The sequence below is a fragment of the Ctenopharyngodon idella genome, chromosome 11, assembly GCF_019924925.1.
Source record: "Ctenopharyngodon idella isolate HZGC_01 chromosome 11, HZGC01, whole genome shotgun sequence".
Taxonomy (NCBI): domain Eukaryota; kingdom Metazoa; phylum Chordata; class Actinopteri; order Cypriniformes; family Xenocyprididae; genus Ctenopharyngodon; species Ctenopharyngodon idella.
Window position 1 is genome coordinate 23,829,638 of NC_067230.1, and position 16,660 is coordinate 23,846,297.

At 38.1% G+C, this 16,660-nt stretch overlaps 1 protein-coding gene across 17 annotated transcripts in view; it reads left to right on the top strand.

Moving 5' to 3' along the window:
* The window catches only part of cacna1ab (calcium channel, voltage-dependent, P/Q type, alpha 1A subunit, b), a 148,039-nt gene that overhangs the window by 83,774 nt on the left and 47,605 nt on the right, over positions 1–16,660 (top strand). For 13 of the 17 annotated variants that reach the window (XR_007932542.1, XM_051911928.1, XM_051911927.1 and 10 more), the window contains 23 exons: positions 1,612–1,703; positions 1,784–1,936; positions 2,023–2,207; positions 2,305–2,408; positions 2,755–2,870; positions 3,059–3,100; positions 3,211–3,297; positions 4,061–4,267; positions 4,452–4,564; positions 4,750–4,862; positions 5,489–5,620; positions 5,750–5,822; positions 6,030–6,147; positions 6,610–6,677; positions 6,801–6,907; positions 8,482–8,532; positions 9,030–9,162; positions 10,222–10,742; positions 11,041–11,342; positions 12,593–12,728; positions 12,810–12,939; positions 14,167–14,226; positions 14,313–14,419. Coding sequence is in view for 16 of the 17 variants with exons in the window: in XM_051911928.1 (XP_051767888.1) it covers positions 1,612–1,703; positions 1,784–1,936; positions 2,023–2,207; positions 2,305–2,408; positions 2,755–2,870; positions 3,059–3,100; positions 3,211–3,297; positions 4,061–4,267; positions 4,452–4,564; positions 4,750–4,862; positions 5,489–5,620; positions 5,750–5,822; positions 6,030–6,147; positions 6,610–6,677; positions 6,801–6,907; positions 8,482–8,532; positions 9,030–9,162; positions 10,222–10,742; positions 11,041–11,342; positions 12,593–12,728; positions 12,810–12,939; positions 14,167–14,226; positions 14,313–14,419 (3,150 nt within the window). In the remaining variant the exon portion in view is untranslated. The remainder of the gene's footprint in view (positions 1–1,611; positions 1,704–1,783; positions 1,937–2,022; positions 2,208–2,304; positions 2,409–2,754; positions 2,871–3,058; positions 3,101–3,210; positions 3,298–4,060; positions 4,268–4,451; positions 4,565–4,749; positions 4,863–5,488; positions 5,621–5,749; positions 5,823–6,029; positions 6,148–6,609; positions 6,678–6,800; positions 6,908–8,481; positions 8,533–9,029; positions 9,163–10,221; positions 10,743–11,040; positions 11,343–12,592; positions 12,729–12,809; positions 12,940–14,166; positions 14,227–14,312; positions 14,420–16,660) is intronic. The other 4 variants (XM_051911929.1, XM_051911921.1, XM_051911924.1 and 1 more) reach the window with 1 other exon arrangement.

The following is a 16,660-nucleotide window of genomic DNA, read 5'->3' on the forward strand; positions in this document are numbered from 1 at the left end:
AAGAAATAACAACGGAGTGTCTTTAAAACCCTCTTTTGTCCAGAACTACTTCCTTCCGCCATGGATTCAAATCTCAAGTTGACAGTTTGACCAAGCTTCCGTTACTAATTCTAAAATGTCACCTTAGAACTAGTAACGCAGGAATGTTGAGTTGCTTCATTGAAACTCATTGTATTTTGTACAGTATTAGAGAGAGAGAGATCACCTGAGCAAGCATTACCTGTGTCCGATATAACATTCATTCTTCAGGTCGATCTCTATAATATTATATCCATTATAAAAATCCGTTTGAATGTCCGCTGAGGAAAGCGATCTTTGTATTTGTCCTTTTTACAGTTAAGGGAATTTTCCATAACAGCGCTAAAACAACGTCCTTTGTTTACAAAAGTCCCTTTCAATTTAAAAGTCTCTTGCGACTGACTCATTCACTCGTAAAGTTTGCAGCCATCTAGTGGCGTATTAATGTAACTTTCACTCAATCCATATTACGCACTAATGGACCCTTTCTCAATACCAAATACAACATATTATTTATATAAAATAATATTTATTGTACAACAATATTTAAATTAACAACAATAGCCATTATAAATGACTATATGAAATAAACGCAATTGTATAATTCAGTCAAACGCAAAAGCAGTGCTCTATAAAGGATGCAAGTCAAATATAGCCTTAATATTAAATTATTAAATTTAACATAGACCAATTTAGATTTGCTCAGGAGCAATTAATAGATTAATAAGACCAAAGATTGCCCGTTTTATGTACCCAAAATGAGTTATAGCTCATGTTTAACCTCTATAAGAGACAGAGCAAATCCCCGAAGCACTGGCCGAGATGAAGCTGTTCTCGGCGGGTACACGAGCACTGAATGGCTGCTGACGGCCTGGAGCTCGCATCTCTGAAAACGTCTAAGCAAATTGTAAAATAGGCGCTATGATTAAATAATGAGTCACATATTTCAGAACTAAACAACTACATTCTCACCTAAAAAAACTACAGTTCATGGTACAACAAGTGTAGTATTTGTAAAAAATACGGTGGATTTGATCGGCCGCCATGACAGTCGCTTCAAGCGGAATGATACAAACGATACAGACCTCTCAGCCAATCAGATTGATAATGTATAAGCAACAAAATATTAAAGGACAAAAGACAAAAAAGAGATAAAAACAGTGGGATAAATTTAAAAGATGAATGCAGCAACTTTGGTCAGCCCTGACTAAATATGTTGCTACCTGACACACAGGCGCGCACACACAAACACACACACACACACACATTTAAAGATCAGATGATCAGACCAGTGTGTGATGTGAGAACAGAGCAGTGTGTGATCAATTATTTACCTGAGATTGACCTCTTCTCAGGATAGTGTGTATGCATGTGACTGTACTATAGTTTAGTCGCACATTTGTCCCCAGAAATGAGATATGACAAAATTTCCCTTCGAAGGAGATGTAAAGTCGTACAAGAAGGGGAAAAAAAATCCTGATAATCAGATGACTTAATATAAATGGAAGAGCAGATAGTAGATTAAAGCTGTTGGGTTTAATAAACAGGCATTAACTGTTTTTTGCCTCTGTTTTATTTTCTTCTCTCTTCCAGTATCCTGTCCTCCGTGGGGTCAGAATTAGACCTGCGGACATTGCGAGCAGTCAGAGTGTTGCGGCCGCTAAAATTGGTGTCAGGAATTCCAAGTGAGTGTTCTTTCTGTCTGCGTTGATCTATGTCTGTCAGAACTCTTTGCGCAACATGCAATAATGTCATTACTCTCCAGGCCTGCAGGTGGTGCTGAAGTCCATCATGAAGGCCATGATTCCACTTCTGCAAATTGGCGTGCTCTTATTTGTGGCCATCCTTATGTTTGCCATTATTGGCCTGGAGTTCTACATGGGCAAATTCCATCGCACATGCTACGACAATGTCACACGTGAGCTTTTCTCAAAGACAAAAGAAAAACAGTTGACCTTTGAATTGTATGCCTTTTACCAAACCCTGTGCATTTACGTTATTCAGATGAGATTGTTGATGAACAGCCCTGTGGTGAGCTTTATCCTGCTCGAGTGTGTGAAGAAGGGACATGTATGGAATATTGGATCGGGCCAAACTATGGCATCACACAGTTCGACAACGTCCTTTTTGCCGTGCTCACTGTTTTCCAGTGCATCACCATGGAGGGCTGGACTGATATGCTTTATTACGTAAGAGTTAAAGGCAATGATTTAACACTGATTACATTTTTTTAAATGTACGTTGGATCTAGATGACAATATTTTGATAAATATGTGTGTATTACAGAGCAATGATGCCTTAGGGAGTGCCTGGAACTGGATGTACTATGTTCCCCTTATCATCATAGGATCCTTCTTTATGCTTAATCTGGTGTTGGGTGTCCTCTCAGGGTAAGACCTATCAATCAATCAATCAATCTATCTATCTATCTATCTATCTATCTATCTATCTATCTATCTATCATCTATCTATCTATCCATCCATCCATCCATCCATCCACCCATCTTTTCTTGTGTATCTGTTGATCATTCTTTTGTTCTATCTTCTATTAATCTTCATCTATATGTCTACCTCTATCTATATGTTCTATTTATTGTGTCTGTTGTACTATCTATTGTTCTGTCCATCCATCATTTATATAAAACAATGTTCCTATATTAGTTTTTGATTTATAAGTTGCTAACTATATAGGTATCTTTCTGTCTGTCTGTTTTTATTTGTCTGGTTTTTCCCCAGTGAGTTTGCCAAAGAAAGAGAGCGTGTGGAGAACAGGAGCGAGTTCCTGAAGCTCAAACGTCAGCAGCAGATAGAGAGAGAACTCAATGGATATCTGGAGTGGATCTGCAAAGCAGGTCTGTGCATAAAACACATAAACAAATGTATAGATGTCCTGAATTATCTGCAGAAAGTAACCATTAGTTTAGATTAGTTTCGACCTGTTGGTGTTTTTGCATAAAGAAAATGCATGTAAAAATACTGGAAGCTTAAAATTTAGAATACATCAAGCATTTATCAATGCTCTCTGTGTCTCTTTTTACAGAAGAGGTCATACTCGCTGAGGATGACAATGGCCCCGGTGACAGTATGAATGTTCCTGTTTTTGTGCATGCTAAAGAAAGAGAATTTAAACATACTATAATGCCTAAAATGCAGTAATAATTCTCAGGCACCCCTGAATGTGTTTTTGCGCAGGATCTCGTCGCAGGCCCACGTTAAAGAAAAACAAAGCTGACCTGTTAAATCCAGAAGAAGGAGAGGACCATATGGGAGACACAGTTGGTAAGAATCATTTAGATCAAATAGGAAGACAACTATGATTATTTAAAGGGTTAGTTCACCCAAAAATGAAATTTCTGTTATTAATTACTCACCCTCATGTCGTTCCACGCCAGTAAGACCTTCTTTCATCTTCGGAACACAAATTAAGATATTTTTGATGAAATGTGAGAGTTTTTTTTTTAATCCTTCATAGAAAGCAACACAATTACCACATTCAAGGTCCAGAAAAGTAGTAAAAACATTGTTAAAATAGTTAACATGATTACAGTGATTCAACGTTAATGTTATGAAGTGACGAGAATACTTTTTGTGTGCAAAACAAAACAAAAATAATGACTTTATTAAACAATTTCCTCTCTTCCCTGTCATTCTCCTATGCTGTTTTTTTGTTTTTGCACACAAAAAGTATTCTCGTCGCATCGTAACATAAAGGTTGAACCACTGTAGTCACGTTGACTATTTTAACAATGTCTTTACAACCTTTCTGGACCTTGAATATGGTACTTGCGTTGCTTTCTATGGGGGATAAAAAAAAACTCTCGGATTTCATCAAAGATCTCCTAATTTGTGTTCCGAAGATGAACGAAGGTCTTTGGAACGACATGAGGGTGAGTAATTAATGACAGAAATTTCATTTTTGGGTGAACTAACCCTTTAATATGGTTCTTTAATTTGAAACACATATAATGGCTTAAACTGAAAGATCCTACGGTGTTCATGCCAGAGGAAGTGATCTGAATGTGCTATATGCTTATGTTCCCAGGCTCGCCTTTTGCTCGTGCGAGCATAAAGAGCGGAATGGGTGATGGAACTCCGTTTAGCAAGAAAGAACGCCGTCTTCGCTTCTTAATTCGAAAAATGGTAAAGACTCAGGCGTTCTACTGGACAGTCCTTAGCCTGGTGGGACTCAACACACTGTGCGTGGCCGTCGTACACTACGATCAGCCTGAGCTACTGTCAGATTTCCTCTGTGAGTTGATTGTTTGTACATTTGTTATTGTGGCAGACCTATTTTTGAATCTGGCCAGCATTATGTCCCATTGTCCATTTTACTTCTCAAATAGTTTTTGCTTTCCTCTACTTTTGGTGTCAATAAACACCCTACTTCCTCGCTTCTGTTTCCTTTTCTTATCTCTCTTTTTCTTTTTCTCCAGATTATGCTGAGTTCATTTTCCTAGGCCTCTTTATGTCAGAGATGCTGATTAAGATGTACGGACTGGGGACGCGCCCTTATTTCCACTCCTCATTCAACTGTTTCGACTGTACTGTGAGTGCCCTTCTCTCTTGGCCCATTTAAAGTCTCACTTTCTCTTTTTTTTTTTTTTTATCTCTGCCTCTGTTTTTAACCTCCACAAGCCGCTGACCTACATTAGATGCAGACTTAAGTCCTTGTTAGCCAGTCCTCAGAGTGTTCCTTATTTGTTTTGGGATTTGACTGTGTACGTGTTTCAGGTCATCGTTGGCAGCATATTTGAGGTGTTCTGGGCCATGATAAAGCCAGGGACGTCCTTTGGAATCAGCGTGTTAAGAGCTCTCCGACTGCTTAGGATCTTCAAAGTCACCAAGTGCGTTCTGTTGCTTTCATTTAATCTCTGAGTCATTCATCACAAAGTTTTGTTGGTTTTTGTGTTGTCTCCCTCTCGAGATTTGAACCAAGTACAAGATTACACTGCTGATTTTTCATGTCTTCAGTTGGGGTTTGTTTAGATTAAAGGAATAGTTCAAGCAGAAATTGTTTTCTCACCCTTACATCGCTCCAAACTACTTTCAACATGGAATACAAAAAGAGATCATGCACACTGTTCATGCTGCTCTTTTCCATGCAATGAAAATCATTAGAGACTGGAGCATTCAGGCTATAATAATGACAAAAAATGTCATAAAAACATCATCAAAGCAGTAGTCCAAATGAAAAAAAAAAAAAATAGATTTGATAGATTTGTCTGAATAAAATACTGAAATTTTGTGAATCTGAGTTGGAAGCAACGTCAGGGGCATACTAAATAACCTGTGGGGTATTTTGAGCTGAAAATTCACAAACACATTCTGGGGACACCTGAGACTTATATTACTTCTTGTGAAAAGGGGCATAATAGGTCCCCTTTAAAAAATGTCAGGGGAATAAATGATGCTAGCTGTCATAGTTTGTTCACAATTACTATATTTCTTTCTCTGTCTCTGTCTTTTTCAGATACTGGGCATCTTTGCGTAATCTTGTAGTGTCTCTTCTGAACTCCATGAAGTCCATTATCAGTTTACTTTTCCTTCTCTTCCTCTTCATCGTGGTCTTTGCTCTTCTCGGCATGCAGCTATTTGGTGGACAGTCAGTATAGATCTACACCCCGCTGCCAAAACTCTTAATCAGTTTCTCAGATACAAATGACCAATCACTATGCATAGCATGTTGTCATTGTAAAAGTCTATTTGATGTTTTTTTCTCTTTTTTTGCTAGGTTTAACTTTGAGCAAGGCACTCCTCCCACAAACTTTGATACTTTCCCTGCTGCCATTATGACAGTGTTTCAGGTAGGCAGGTTATGTTGGCTTGACAATAGCTTCTAAAACCTAGCAATCTGCCTACATATACATAATTCTAAGGCACGTACGGATAAAAGAAAATAGATCATTTAAAGAGCTTAAATGTGTGTGGATCAAATATGAATACACTTTTGTTTTATGTGATAAAATAGACCAAGTTTGTGTGTTTCAAGAGCACCTGTTTATATTTCTCAGATTCTAACAGGAGAGGATTGGAACGTGGTGATGTATGATGGTATTGAGTCTCAGGGAGGGGTGGATAAAGGAATGATCTTCTCCGTATTCTTCATTGTCCTCACACTCTTTGGCAACTGTATCCTTTTTAATCACATAGAAACACACAAGCATTTTTTTTACTACATAACAACACCCCTACTGACAATTTCTGACATTTTGGCTGTGTGAGATTCTCCATTTTGTTGTTGTTGAAGCGTGAGCTGTTAAAGCTCCGCCCTCTTCTGGAAAGGTGGCCGGGAGCAGCAGCTCATTTGCATTTAAAGGGACACACAAAAACGGCATGTTTTTGCTCACGCTCAAATAGGGGCAAATTTGACAAGCTATAATAAATGACCTGTGGGGTATTTTGAGCTGAAAATTCACAGACACATTCTGGGGACACCAGAGACTTATATTACTTCTTGTGAAAAGGGGCATAATAGGTCCCCTTTAAGTGATCTAGTCATGTATATTTAGAACTTTCCACTTTCCACAGGGTCCATGACAAACTTTGTAAAACACAAGTCCTGTCTGTTGTTTCTTAACCCTGTGCTCTCAGACACACTACTGAATGTATTTTTGGCTATCGCTGTGGACAACCTGGCCAATGCTCAGGAACTAACTAAGGTTAATCACAATTTTTCTGTCTCAGATTCACCATTCATTTCTCCCCAGAACCATTTAGCTCATTTTTATATGCCGTGCAATGGTTAACGGCTGTCAATGCTGTACTTTTTTTCTATTTTCTAGGATGAACAAGAGGAAGAGGAGGCCACATCACAAAAGATTGCTCTCCAGAAAGCGAAAGAAGTGGCAGAAGTGAGCCCACTGTCTGCTGCCAACCTCTCTATTGCTGCGTGAGTTACTCTACACACTAAAAATCAACACCTTTACAAATACGGATACACACACGAATTTACCTAGCTATCTAAATGGGGATGTTTCTTTTGACTTCTACTTTTCTTAAAGGTGAATTGCAAAAATAATGACTGCCGTGGATCGAACAAACAGAATTCAGGGGACAATTTTTGCCAATGTTGTGCCCTAAAGTAATAGCTAGGTCAGAGACACTCACACCAAAGCAATGAAGCCATACCTAGTTTTTCATAAATATTCATGATCAAAAGGTGAAATTCTTACAAGACACCTCTGACACTCAGGGACACGTAAATACCATGAATATGCATATATATGCAAATAAGTCCTAATGCACTAGCACTTTAATGTCAGAAACTGACATAATATACAGTAGTTCACAATTTAACTTTATTACTGTAAGAGGCCATGTCTTATGTCACATGAATTTGAGCTGGTACCGTAAGCTGGTTTAAATGCTTAAAGCCTAGCTTAGCTGAGTTTAGCTTAGCCTGTCAGCTTAACTTTATCATCTTGTTTGAGTAAATCCACTCTAATTCACTTTTCAGCAGACTTGCTTAAACCTGCCTGATCATACAGTATGAAACCTCCTTAGGACCACTTCTGTTTCTGTTGTTAGGGATAGTTCACCCAAAAATGGAAATATTTGTCATTTACTCAACTTTAAGTTGTTCCAAACCCATATGACTTTATTTTTTTGCAAAGAGAGTGAACAGGGGCTGCCAAACCCCCCACAAAACACCAAAAATTACAATAAAAATACCATGAAAATTCATATGACTATACAAGTTTTTTGAAGGCATGGCTCAGAACACATATTATGAGTTAAATTTGCAGTTGAACTACGGTTGTATGTGTGGTACCTGTATGTGATGTGTGTTTTTGTGGTTACACTTTAAGATGTTTGGTTTCTCATTGAATTCCTCATTCAATTATTAAAAGTGGTTAATAATATGTTTTCATTTTTTTATGTGTGTGTATGTGTGTATTTTACAATCAACTAACACTTAAACTATGACCTATCCAGACATGATGCGACGAGTTTCCAGCGATAAAATTTGTCTTTCCACACTGTAAGCAAAAATGATGAACATCGTGACACAATCAAGCAGAACATATTTGATGTTTAATACAGTTACATGGAGATTTAAGACCAATGAGATTTTACAGTCATTTTATTGTGTCTGGTTAGGACATGGTTGCACACTTATAGTGAAAATATACATTTAGTCTATTTATTTTTAAGTGAATAAATCTGTTAATAACATGACTTACATGGTTAATCAGATAAGTTTAGGGATAACTTGGCACAAACCTGGAATTTGGAATAGTTAGTCCGCCAGAAAGCAGGTTTGAGAAGTCTGATATTTCGCTTGTTTTGAAAAGCGCAAAATTCCTGGTTTATGCCAAGTCATCCCTGAACTTGTTTGACTAATCAAGTGAGTTACTTTCAGTGAATGGGACCCTAAGAGGCCTGTTCGCTTTGTCAGCTATTTTCTGTGATAGTTGTGGCAGCGTTGTTTTTATGTTCCTTGTTTCACCCCCCTCTCCTCAGAGTTACAGTAAAATCTGAACGTATCGATGCCACAGACAGTTTACTGGACTGGTATTTATTCATTTTCTTACTCCTTTTTTGTTCTGTATCCCTTTTTCTTTTGCTTTCCACCTTCCTCATGTTTTGTATGGATGTTTTTTTTTTATGTTACCAGCTGCTGTAGCTGCAGTTTTGTGTTGTAACACTGAGGCTGAGGTATCATTGGCTGTGATGACACACACTGTCTTCTCCACAGCAGCACTGCAAGCACAGGGCTGCTTGTATCGCTGTTTTAGTCTCGATCCATCTCTGCCTTCCTCTCTCTGTCTGTCTGTCTGAACATGTCTCGGTGCTCAGTGCCATTGTTCAGTATGTCATCCCCCCCCCCCTTCACAGAATTCATGAGCCACATCCATGTTCTCTTGCTGGGGACTAAGGGAGACTATCATTTCCTTTCACCCTGGGTCATCGCTCATAGGTGCTTTAGTGGAAGAAAACCTAGGCTTTTCTTCCTCCCTTGGTTAAAATCATTCTCTGTTTCTGTCCGTCTCTATTTCTTCATTCTGTAGTAAAGAGCAGCAGAAGAACTCGAAAGGTTCTAAGTCGGTGTGGGAACAGCGCACAAGCGAGATTCGCAGACAGAACCTGATGACCAGCAGAGAGGCACTTTACAATGAACTTGATGCAGAAGATCACTGGAAGGTCAGAGACAATTCATAGATCCTGAATGAAAAGTGATGGTGCTGTGATGATGACGTTTTTGTTTTTTGAAAAAAAGAAAGAAAGAAAAATAACTTTTTTTGTTCTTTTGAACTTTATTTTCATCAAAGAATCCTGAAAAAATATTGTTTCCACAAAAATATTAAGCAGCACAACTGTTTTCAACAATGACAATAATAATAAATGTTTTTTGAGGTTTTTTACTATTCCATTCCCTCTATTTGCTAAATCGTGCGCACGATTACTAATTCGTTCCCCCAGTTTTCTAAATCGTGTGCAAGATTTACTATTTCATTCCCTGTATTTGCTAAATCGTGCACACAATTTATTATTCCGTTTCCTCTATTTTCTAAATCGTGCACACGCTTACTAATTCGTTCCCCCAGTTTTCTAAATCGTATGCAAGATTTACTATTTTGTTTCCTCAATTTGCTAAATTGTGCGCACAATTTACTATTTTGTTTCCTCAATTTGCTAAATCGTGTGCACGATTTACTATTCTGTTTCCTCAATTTGCTAAATCGTGCGCACAATTTACTATTTTGTTCCCTCGATTTGCTAAATTGTGTGCACGATTTACTATTTTGTTCCCTCTATTTGCTAACGTGCGCATGATTTACTATTTCGTTCCCTCTATTTGCTAAATCATGCGCACGATTTACTATTTCGTTCCCTCTATTTGCTAAATCGTGCGCACGATTTACTATTTCGTTCCCTCTATTTGCTAAATCGTGCGCACGATTTACTATTTCGTTCCCTCTATTTGCTAAATCATGTGCATGTTTTAGCAAATCGAGGGAACAAATGAGTAAATTGTGCGCACAATTTAGCCTATTTTTTTCCTGCATGTCAAAATTATATAGAATTTAACATTAGATGTAAATAGTAATTTCATATCGACCATCATTTTAATATCGTTGCTTTCCCAGTTCAACAAATTAAGAACGTAAATGGGTCAATTTTAATTTCATGTTGACTACTCTTTTTCTTAGGAAATTTTTAATTTTTTTAATTGATCAAATCTACTTTTTTTATCTCTAGATGAACTACCGCAACCGTCCTGACATGAAGACCCACTTGGACCGCCCACTAGTTGTTAATCCTCAGGAGAACCGCAACAACAATACCAACAAGCCCCGACCGGGTGAACCAAACCCCCAGGAGCTGAACCAGCAGAGGGGTGAAGAATACCTGCAGCACCAGCCCCGATACCATCACCATCACAGTCATCATCATCACCACCACCATCATACCCACTCCAGCCGCCAGTCCCTACACCACCCAGACCTGGGTGAGACAGGGTGCGAATATGCCCAGAGAGGAGGCGAGGACGTGGAGGGCACAGGGGAACACAGGCGACCCCGACACCACCAGCACAGAAGGAGGGATGAAGATGGAGGAGAAAGAGGAAGAAGACACAGAGAACACCACAGCAGAGGAGAGACAGGAGGAGATGGGGAGGAGGGCCAAGAGAAGAGGCAGAGGAGGCATCGCCATGGAAACCATGGGGATGGAGATGGAAGGAGGGATAGGGAACGGAGTCGACAGCATCAAGCTAGAAAGTGAGTGTGCTCAATATGTGTGTCTGTGTTCATTTGAAACTGCACAGGAATTTGATGAATTGAACTGAATCAGTGAGTCATTAATTTGATCAGTGAATCTTTTACAAGAATCATCTAAATGAATCGACTGAAATTAATCTTTAAACATTAATAGTGTTGTTACATTCACTTCTTCACTGATCTAAACTTCAGATTCAAATCATTGTTATCATCGTTAACTAAAACTAAAGCCATAAAAAAAATTTCATTACTTTCATTAACCTCTCTTCCCCGTTTTTATTTATTTATGTATTTTAAGAGAGGCTAGTTTGTCGACGGCTCGTCCAATTCAGCCAGGTCTTCCACACACGGAGAGCCAGTACAGTGAGGATCTAGACAACCTGCGAAACAGTAGCAAGATGGCCATCCATGACCCTGATCCCGATCTTTATGACCCCTACTGTGACCCAGAGCAGGCCAATAACCTGCTGAACCTGCGAGGACCAGATTTCCATGACAGCAGTCTCATTCTGACAGACTCCACCAAAACCCCCAGCAAACTCGACCACACTGCCATAGATATGCCCCCGATTTACCCCTCATTCAACGCCAAGTTACAAGGTGAGGGATGTGCATGTGCATGTGTGATTACATCTTTAGGAGTATTTAACAGGACAGTTTACCCAAAAATGAAAATACACACCTTCATATCTTCCCAAGCATAAATGACTTTTTTTCTCCTGTAAAATGCAAAAGAAGATATTTTAATCATTTTTAATATTCATACAATACAAATCAATAGTCCAGTATTGTTTTTTACCCCATTGACTTTCATTTTATGGCCAAAAACTGTTGAAAGATTTCTTTCAAATATAATGTAATACACTTTTACAACAACATGAGAGTGAATACATTTTCATTTTTTTGTGTGTGTGAACTATCTTTGTAAATCTTTGTCCCACATCTACGCACCTTTGTTCACATTTTATTGCATTGATTTTAAAATGAAAAAACTGGATTTAAATGTGGTCAAATGTGTTAAATGTTGCTTGAGATTGGCTGCTGAAAACATTTTTAAATTAACCAAAAATACGTTTTATTTATTTAATTTTTTTTTTTTTTTTATTTCCACAGAATAAAAATTTAAATATAAAAATTGCAATTATAAAAAATATATATATATTTTTTTTTAATAATTACAGTTATTATAAAAAATAGCAAATAGTCTCAAAATAGTTTTAGCATGTTCATGAATATGGCGATGTTAATGTTTTTTGGTCTTGGCGGACTAGATCTGCTACACTGCTGCTGCTGTTGATTATTGCTGCTGCAGAGCAATTATGGACAGATAAGCTGCTGTGAGTATGTAAGTTATGCTGCTGCTGCATAAATAGACAGACATAAATCCTGTAGCAGATCTAGACAGGTGGAGCTGGGAAAGGTGGAGGGTTTTTAGAGAAACTCTGAGTGTGCGTTGCAGGACTAGCTTACAGCAAACAATGAACCAGACTTTTTAAATGTTAATCAAGCAATCTCATTGGCTGCAGGATCAGCAGAGTCCAATCAGCTTGTGCCATGCAGTAAAGATGTGATTGCTTGCAGACTGTATAGGTAAAGGACCTATCAGCCTGTGCCCTCTAGAGTTTTATGACTGAACTAGATATTTATTATAAGGAGAAACAGAATTTTTTTTTGCAGAATTCTAAGGGCACAGATTCTGTGCAAGCCTATGTATAAGTAAGATTATGCATTTATGGTCAGAAAATGATTAATGTTTAAAAACTGATGTTGGACTATTTAATACTTGATTATGTTTGTGGATTTCTGAGCACTTCTTCATTCCCATGTTTCCCTTCCCATTCATTGTACAGTGAACAAAAATGCCAACACAGAGCCAGCTAAAGAAGGAGAGAAGAAAGAAGAGGAGGAAGACAATGGTGGTGACGAAGACGGACCCAAACCCATTCCCCCATTTAGTTCATGTTTCATTCTATCCACAACCAACCCGTAAGTGTGTGTGTGAAAAATGTGTGAAAGTGCATGTGAGCAAAGTAAATGTTATTTATCATAACCAATGTGAGCTTTCAGGTTCCGGAGATGCTGTCACTACATACTGACGCTACGTTATTTCGAGATGTGTATTCTGTCAGTCATCGCTATGAGCAGTATTGCATTAGCGGCTGAAGATCCCGTGTCTCCAGAATCACCTCGAAACAACGTAAGACTAACGTTCTGAATATTTTTTTGTGTTCCAACTTTCTAACCTTTCTAGAAGTAATGTTCTGCCCACTTGAAAATACCACCAACCAGAACAATTTTAGATATTTTAACATACATCTATATGGTGCAGTATTTTGGACCAATGAGTTTCAAAAGAGATCTTAACATTGTCTCAAGCTGTGCTCAGTTTACCACAAGATTTAAGTCCCACTTTATATTAGGTGTCCTTAAGTACTATGTACGTACATTTAAAAACAATTAATTTGGTACAATGTACGTACAGTGTACATACTGTAACATATGTAATTAATTTCTGTAATTACATCTTTAATTACACTATTGACCCTTCCTATACTCCTTAACCTACCCTTAAACCTACCCATACCACCAATCCTGTCCCTAACCTTATCCGTATCCCACCTCAGTAGCAGCACAATTGTTTTTGAAATACAACATGGACACAATAAGTACATTGTACAAATTTTTTGATGCAAGTACATAGAAGTTAAGAACACCTAATATAAAGTATGACCAAGATTTCAATATGGACTCTAACATTTCTCATCAAATTCTGCCAAGGCCAAATTATATGGCCTATAACATCCATATTTATTTTATAGCACATGTATGTCAATATTTGTCTTATTTTTGTCTATTTTTATTTCTCCAAAGGAAGTTTAGGAGAAATATTTGAGGCAAAATGACTTACATGACATAACGTGAAACAAAACACATTTGTACTTTCAAATAATGGAATTTACTTTCACTAATAAATCTTTTTGAATTTTTTATTAAATAATTTTTTTCCCACATGGAAACTACTGCCAACCAGAACAATTTTAGATGTTTAACATAAATCTTTGTGGTGCAGTATTTTGGACCAATGAGATTTCACTGTGGACTGAGCTACCCAAGAAACAAACAGTCCAAACAGCTAGTTAGGACAAAAACTCAGATTAACATGAAAGAAGGAATGCAAAAAGTGCTGTGCGGGGTGGAAAATCCATATCCCGGTGCTCTTTGGGCATAGGGATAGTTCAACTCAAAAACATATCAAGCCAAGGCACTTGAGGATTTTTAGGAAAAATATAAAAAGCCTCGTTTTTATAATCCTTGAGTGCCTTGGCTTGATGTTTTTCAGATTAACATGATGTGATTTGTTTTGTTCTCATATAGACTGCATTTGATGGCAAACATGTTCAATGCATTTGCTTTCTTTTTCCAGGTTTTGCGTTACTTTGACTATGTATTCACTGGTGTGTTTACCTTTGAGATGCTCATCAAGGTAAAGTGTGCACGAGATGATTTATGTGGTTGCTTTTTAGTGTGTCATTTTATCTCTTTGCTTTAATCCTCTGCTCTGTGTTTCAGATGGTTGTGTTAGGCTTGGTTTTGCATGAGGGCTCATATTTTCGTGACCTCTGGAACTTTCTGGACTTTGTAGTGGTTAGTGGTGCCCTGGTAGCCTTTGCCTTCACGTAAGTGCCCTTTACTCCACCTTTTCCTAACCCACAGTGCTGCCTGCTGCCCCTTATCTTCTCTTTTGCCTCCCTGTTGCCCCACTGCCACCCTGGAGCCTCTTTAACACTTTCTGCCCCTTTCTCTCTTGGTCTCTTCCTCTTTTCTTCTCCTGTCAGAACGCTCTTCTTCTCAGCTCTCTATTTCTATTTTTTTGTCACTTTGCATTCTGTCTCACTCAATCAGCCACTAAGATGAATATCTTTCTCTGTTTACAAACACTCACGCTCACACAAAAACTCACTTTCTGTCAGGACCGGCGTGTCTGTCTCTCTGACCAATCAGCTCCCCCAGCTTTCTTCTTGGCCTATACCCCTAATCAACTCCTGCCATTAGTACCATGTGATGCACACAAACTTCTTCCCTCTATTATACTGTGTGTCCGACACTTCTGTTTGTCCGCCTGTCTTTCGTTTCTCACCATTCATCCTGTATATCATCTCAGAGTCTATCCTTCCTCCTGGTGCTAAAACAGCTTTTCTTTGTTTCATTCCTTAACCGTGACTTCCATCAATCCATAAACTCTGAAACAACTCCAGTCAAAACCAACAAATGCACAAATGGGATTTTAGTGAAATGATCCAAATGGAGCAAATGGAGAATTTTGCTCAAATATCAGATTTGTGTCTCAAAAAATTCAACGCTAATCTCACATGTGAGTTCCAGAAGAGATCTTAACATTGTCCCCAAGCTATTCTCAGTTTTCCCAAGATACCACAGTTAGAGATTTCAAAACATACTGAAGTATTTCTCATTAAATTCTTCTAAGGCCAATTATGTGGACTATAAGATCCACATTTATTTTATAGCACATTCATTTTTTATGTCTATAACTGTCGTTTGTGTCTTTTTTATAGGATAAAGGATTTAGGATAAATATCTGAGACTAAGGTACTCATATGACACACAATGTAAAACTAGAAAACATTTTTACTTTCAAATAAATCTAAACTACCTTTACTAATAAATTTATTTTTATTTATTATTTTTATTCTTTTTTAAATTTATTTTTAATTTATTTAGGGGCCGAGCACCGATGGTGTGAGGACTCTATTGTAATTGCTCAGTCAATTCTTCTTCTCCGAAATGAATCGCATTTTTGAGGGCCTAAACATGCTCGAAAACTCATGAAACTTTGCACACACGTCAGAAGTGGTGAAAATTTACGTCTGATATGGGTTTCTGAATTAGGTGTGGCAAAATGGCTCGATAGCGACACCTACAAAATTTCAATTAAGCGCCCTTCGCGCTACGTTTCACGTACAGGTATGAAATTCAATAGACACATGTAACAGCCCAATACCTACAAAAAAGTCCCTGGGTGCAAAATCTGAAAACCCAACAGGAAGTGAGATATTTTGAGTTTTCTCTGCAAAATTTTTTGGAGTTTTTGCCATTTCCACACGTTGTACTTTAACAAACTCCTCCTAGAGGTTTTAATCAGATCAAGGTCATATTTGATCGGTCTAATCTAAAGGCCTTTGTGACGTTAAATTGCGAAGATCTTGACTTTTCATTGAAGGGCGTGTCCGTGGCGGCCTGACAAATTTCGATGTTTCGCCATGAAACAGGAAGTTGTTGTAACTTGGGCATACAATGACTGATCTGCCCCAAACTTCACGATTCATTAGAGTCCTGACCTGAAGACGTCTACAATGCAATATTCAGTTACAGTCATAGCGCCACCTGCGGGCAACAGGAAATTACATGTTTTACACTGTGGTTAACTCCTCATAGAGATTTAATCAGATCAACATAATATTTGGTTAGTCTAATCTTAAGGCCTTAGCACTGTTACATTTCAAAGATCTTGAGTTTTCACTGAAGGGCGTGTCTGTGGCGGCCTGACAAATTCGGATGTTTCACCATGAAGGAGGAAGCTGTTGTAAACTACAGTGTCAGATCTGCCCCAAACTTCACATGTGTGATAAGAGTCCTGGCCTGAAGACATCTCTATTCCAATATTCAGTTAGTCATAGCGCCACCTGCTGACAACAGGAAATGGCATGCTTTGCACAATAATTCACTCCCAGAAACACATTTAAATATGCCACAAAGTACCAAACATATTAGAAACACGTTAAATCATGCAACACGTGGCTAAGTGCTAATGTTTGCGATTAACGCCACAAAACAGGAAGTTGTTGTAACTCAGGCAAACAATGTCTGATCTGCTCCAAACTTCACATGATTGATAATAG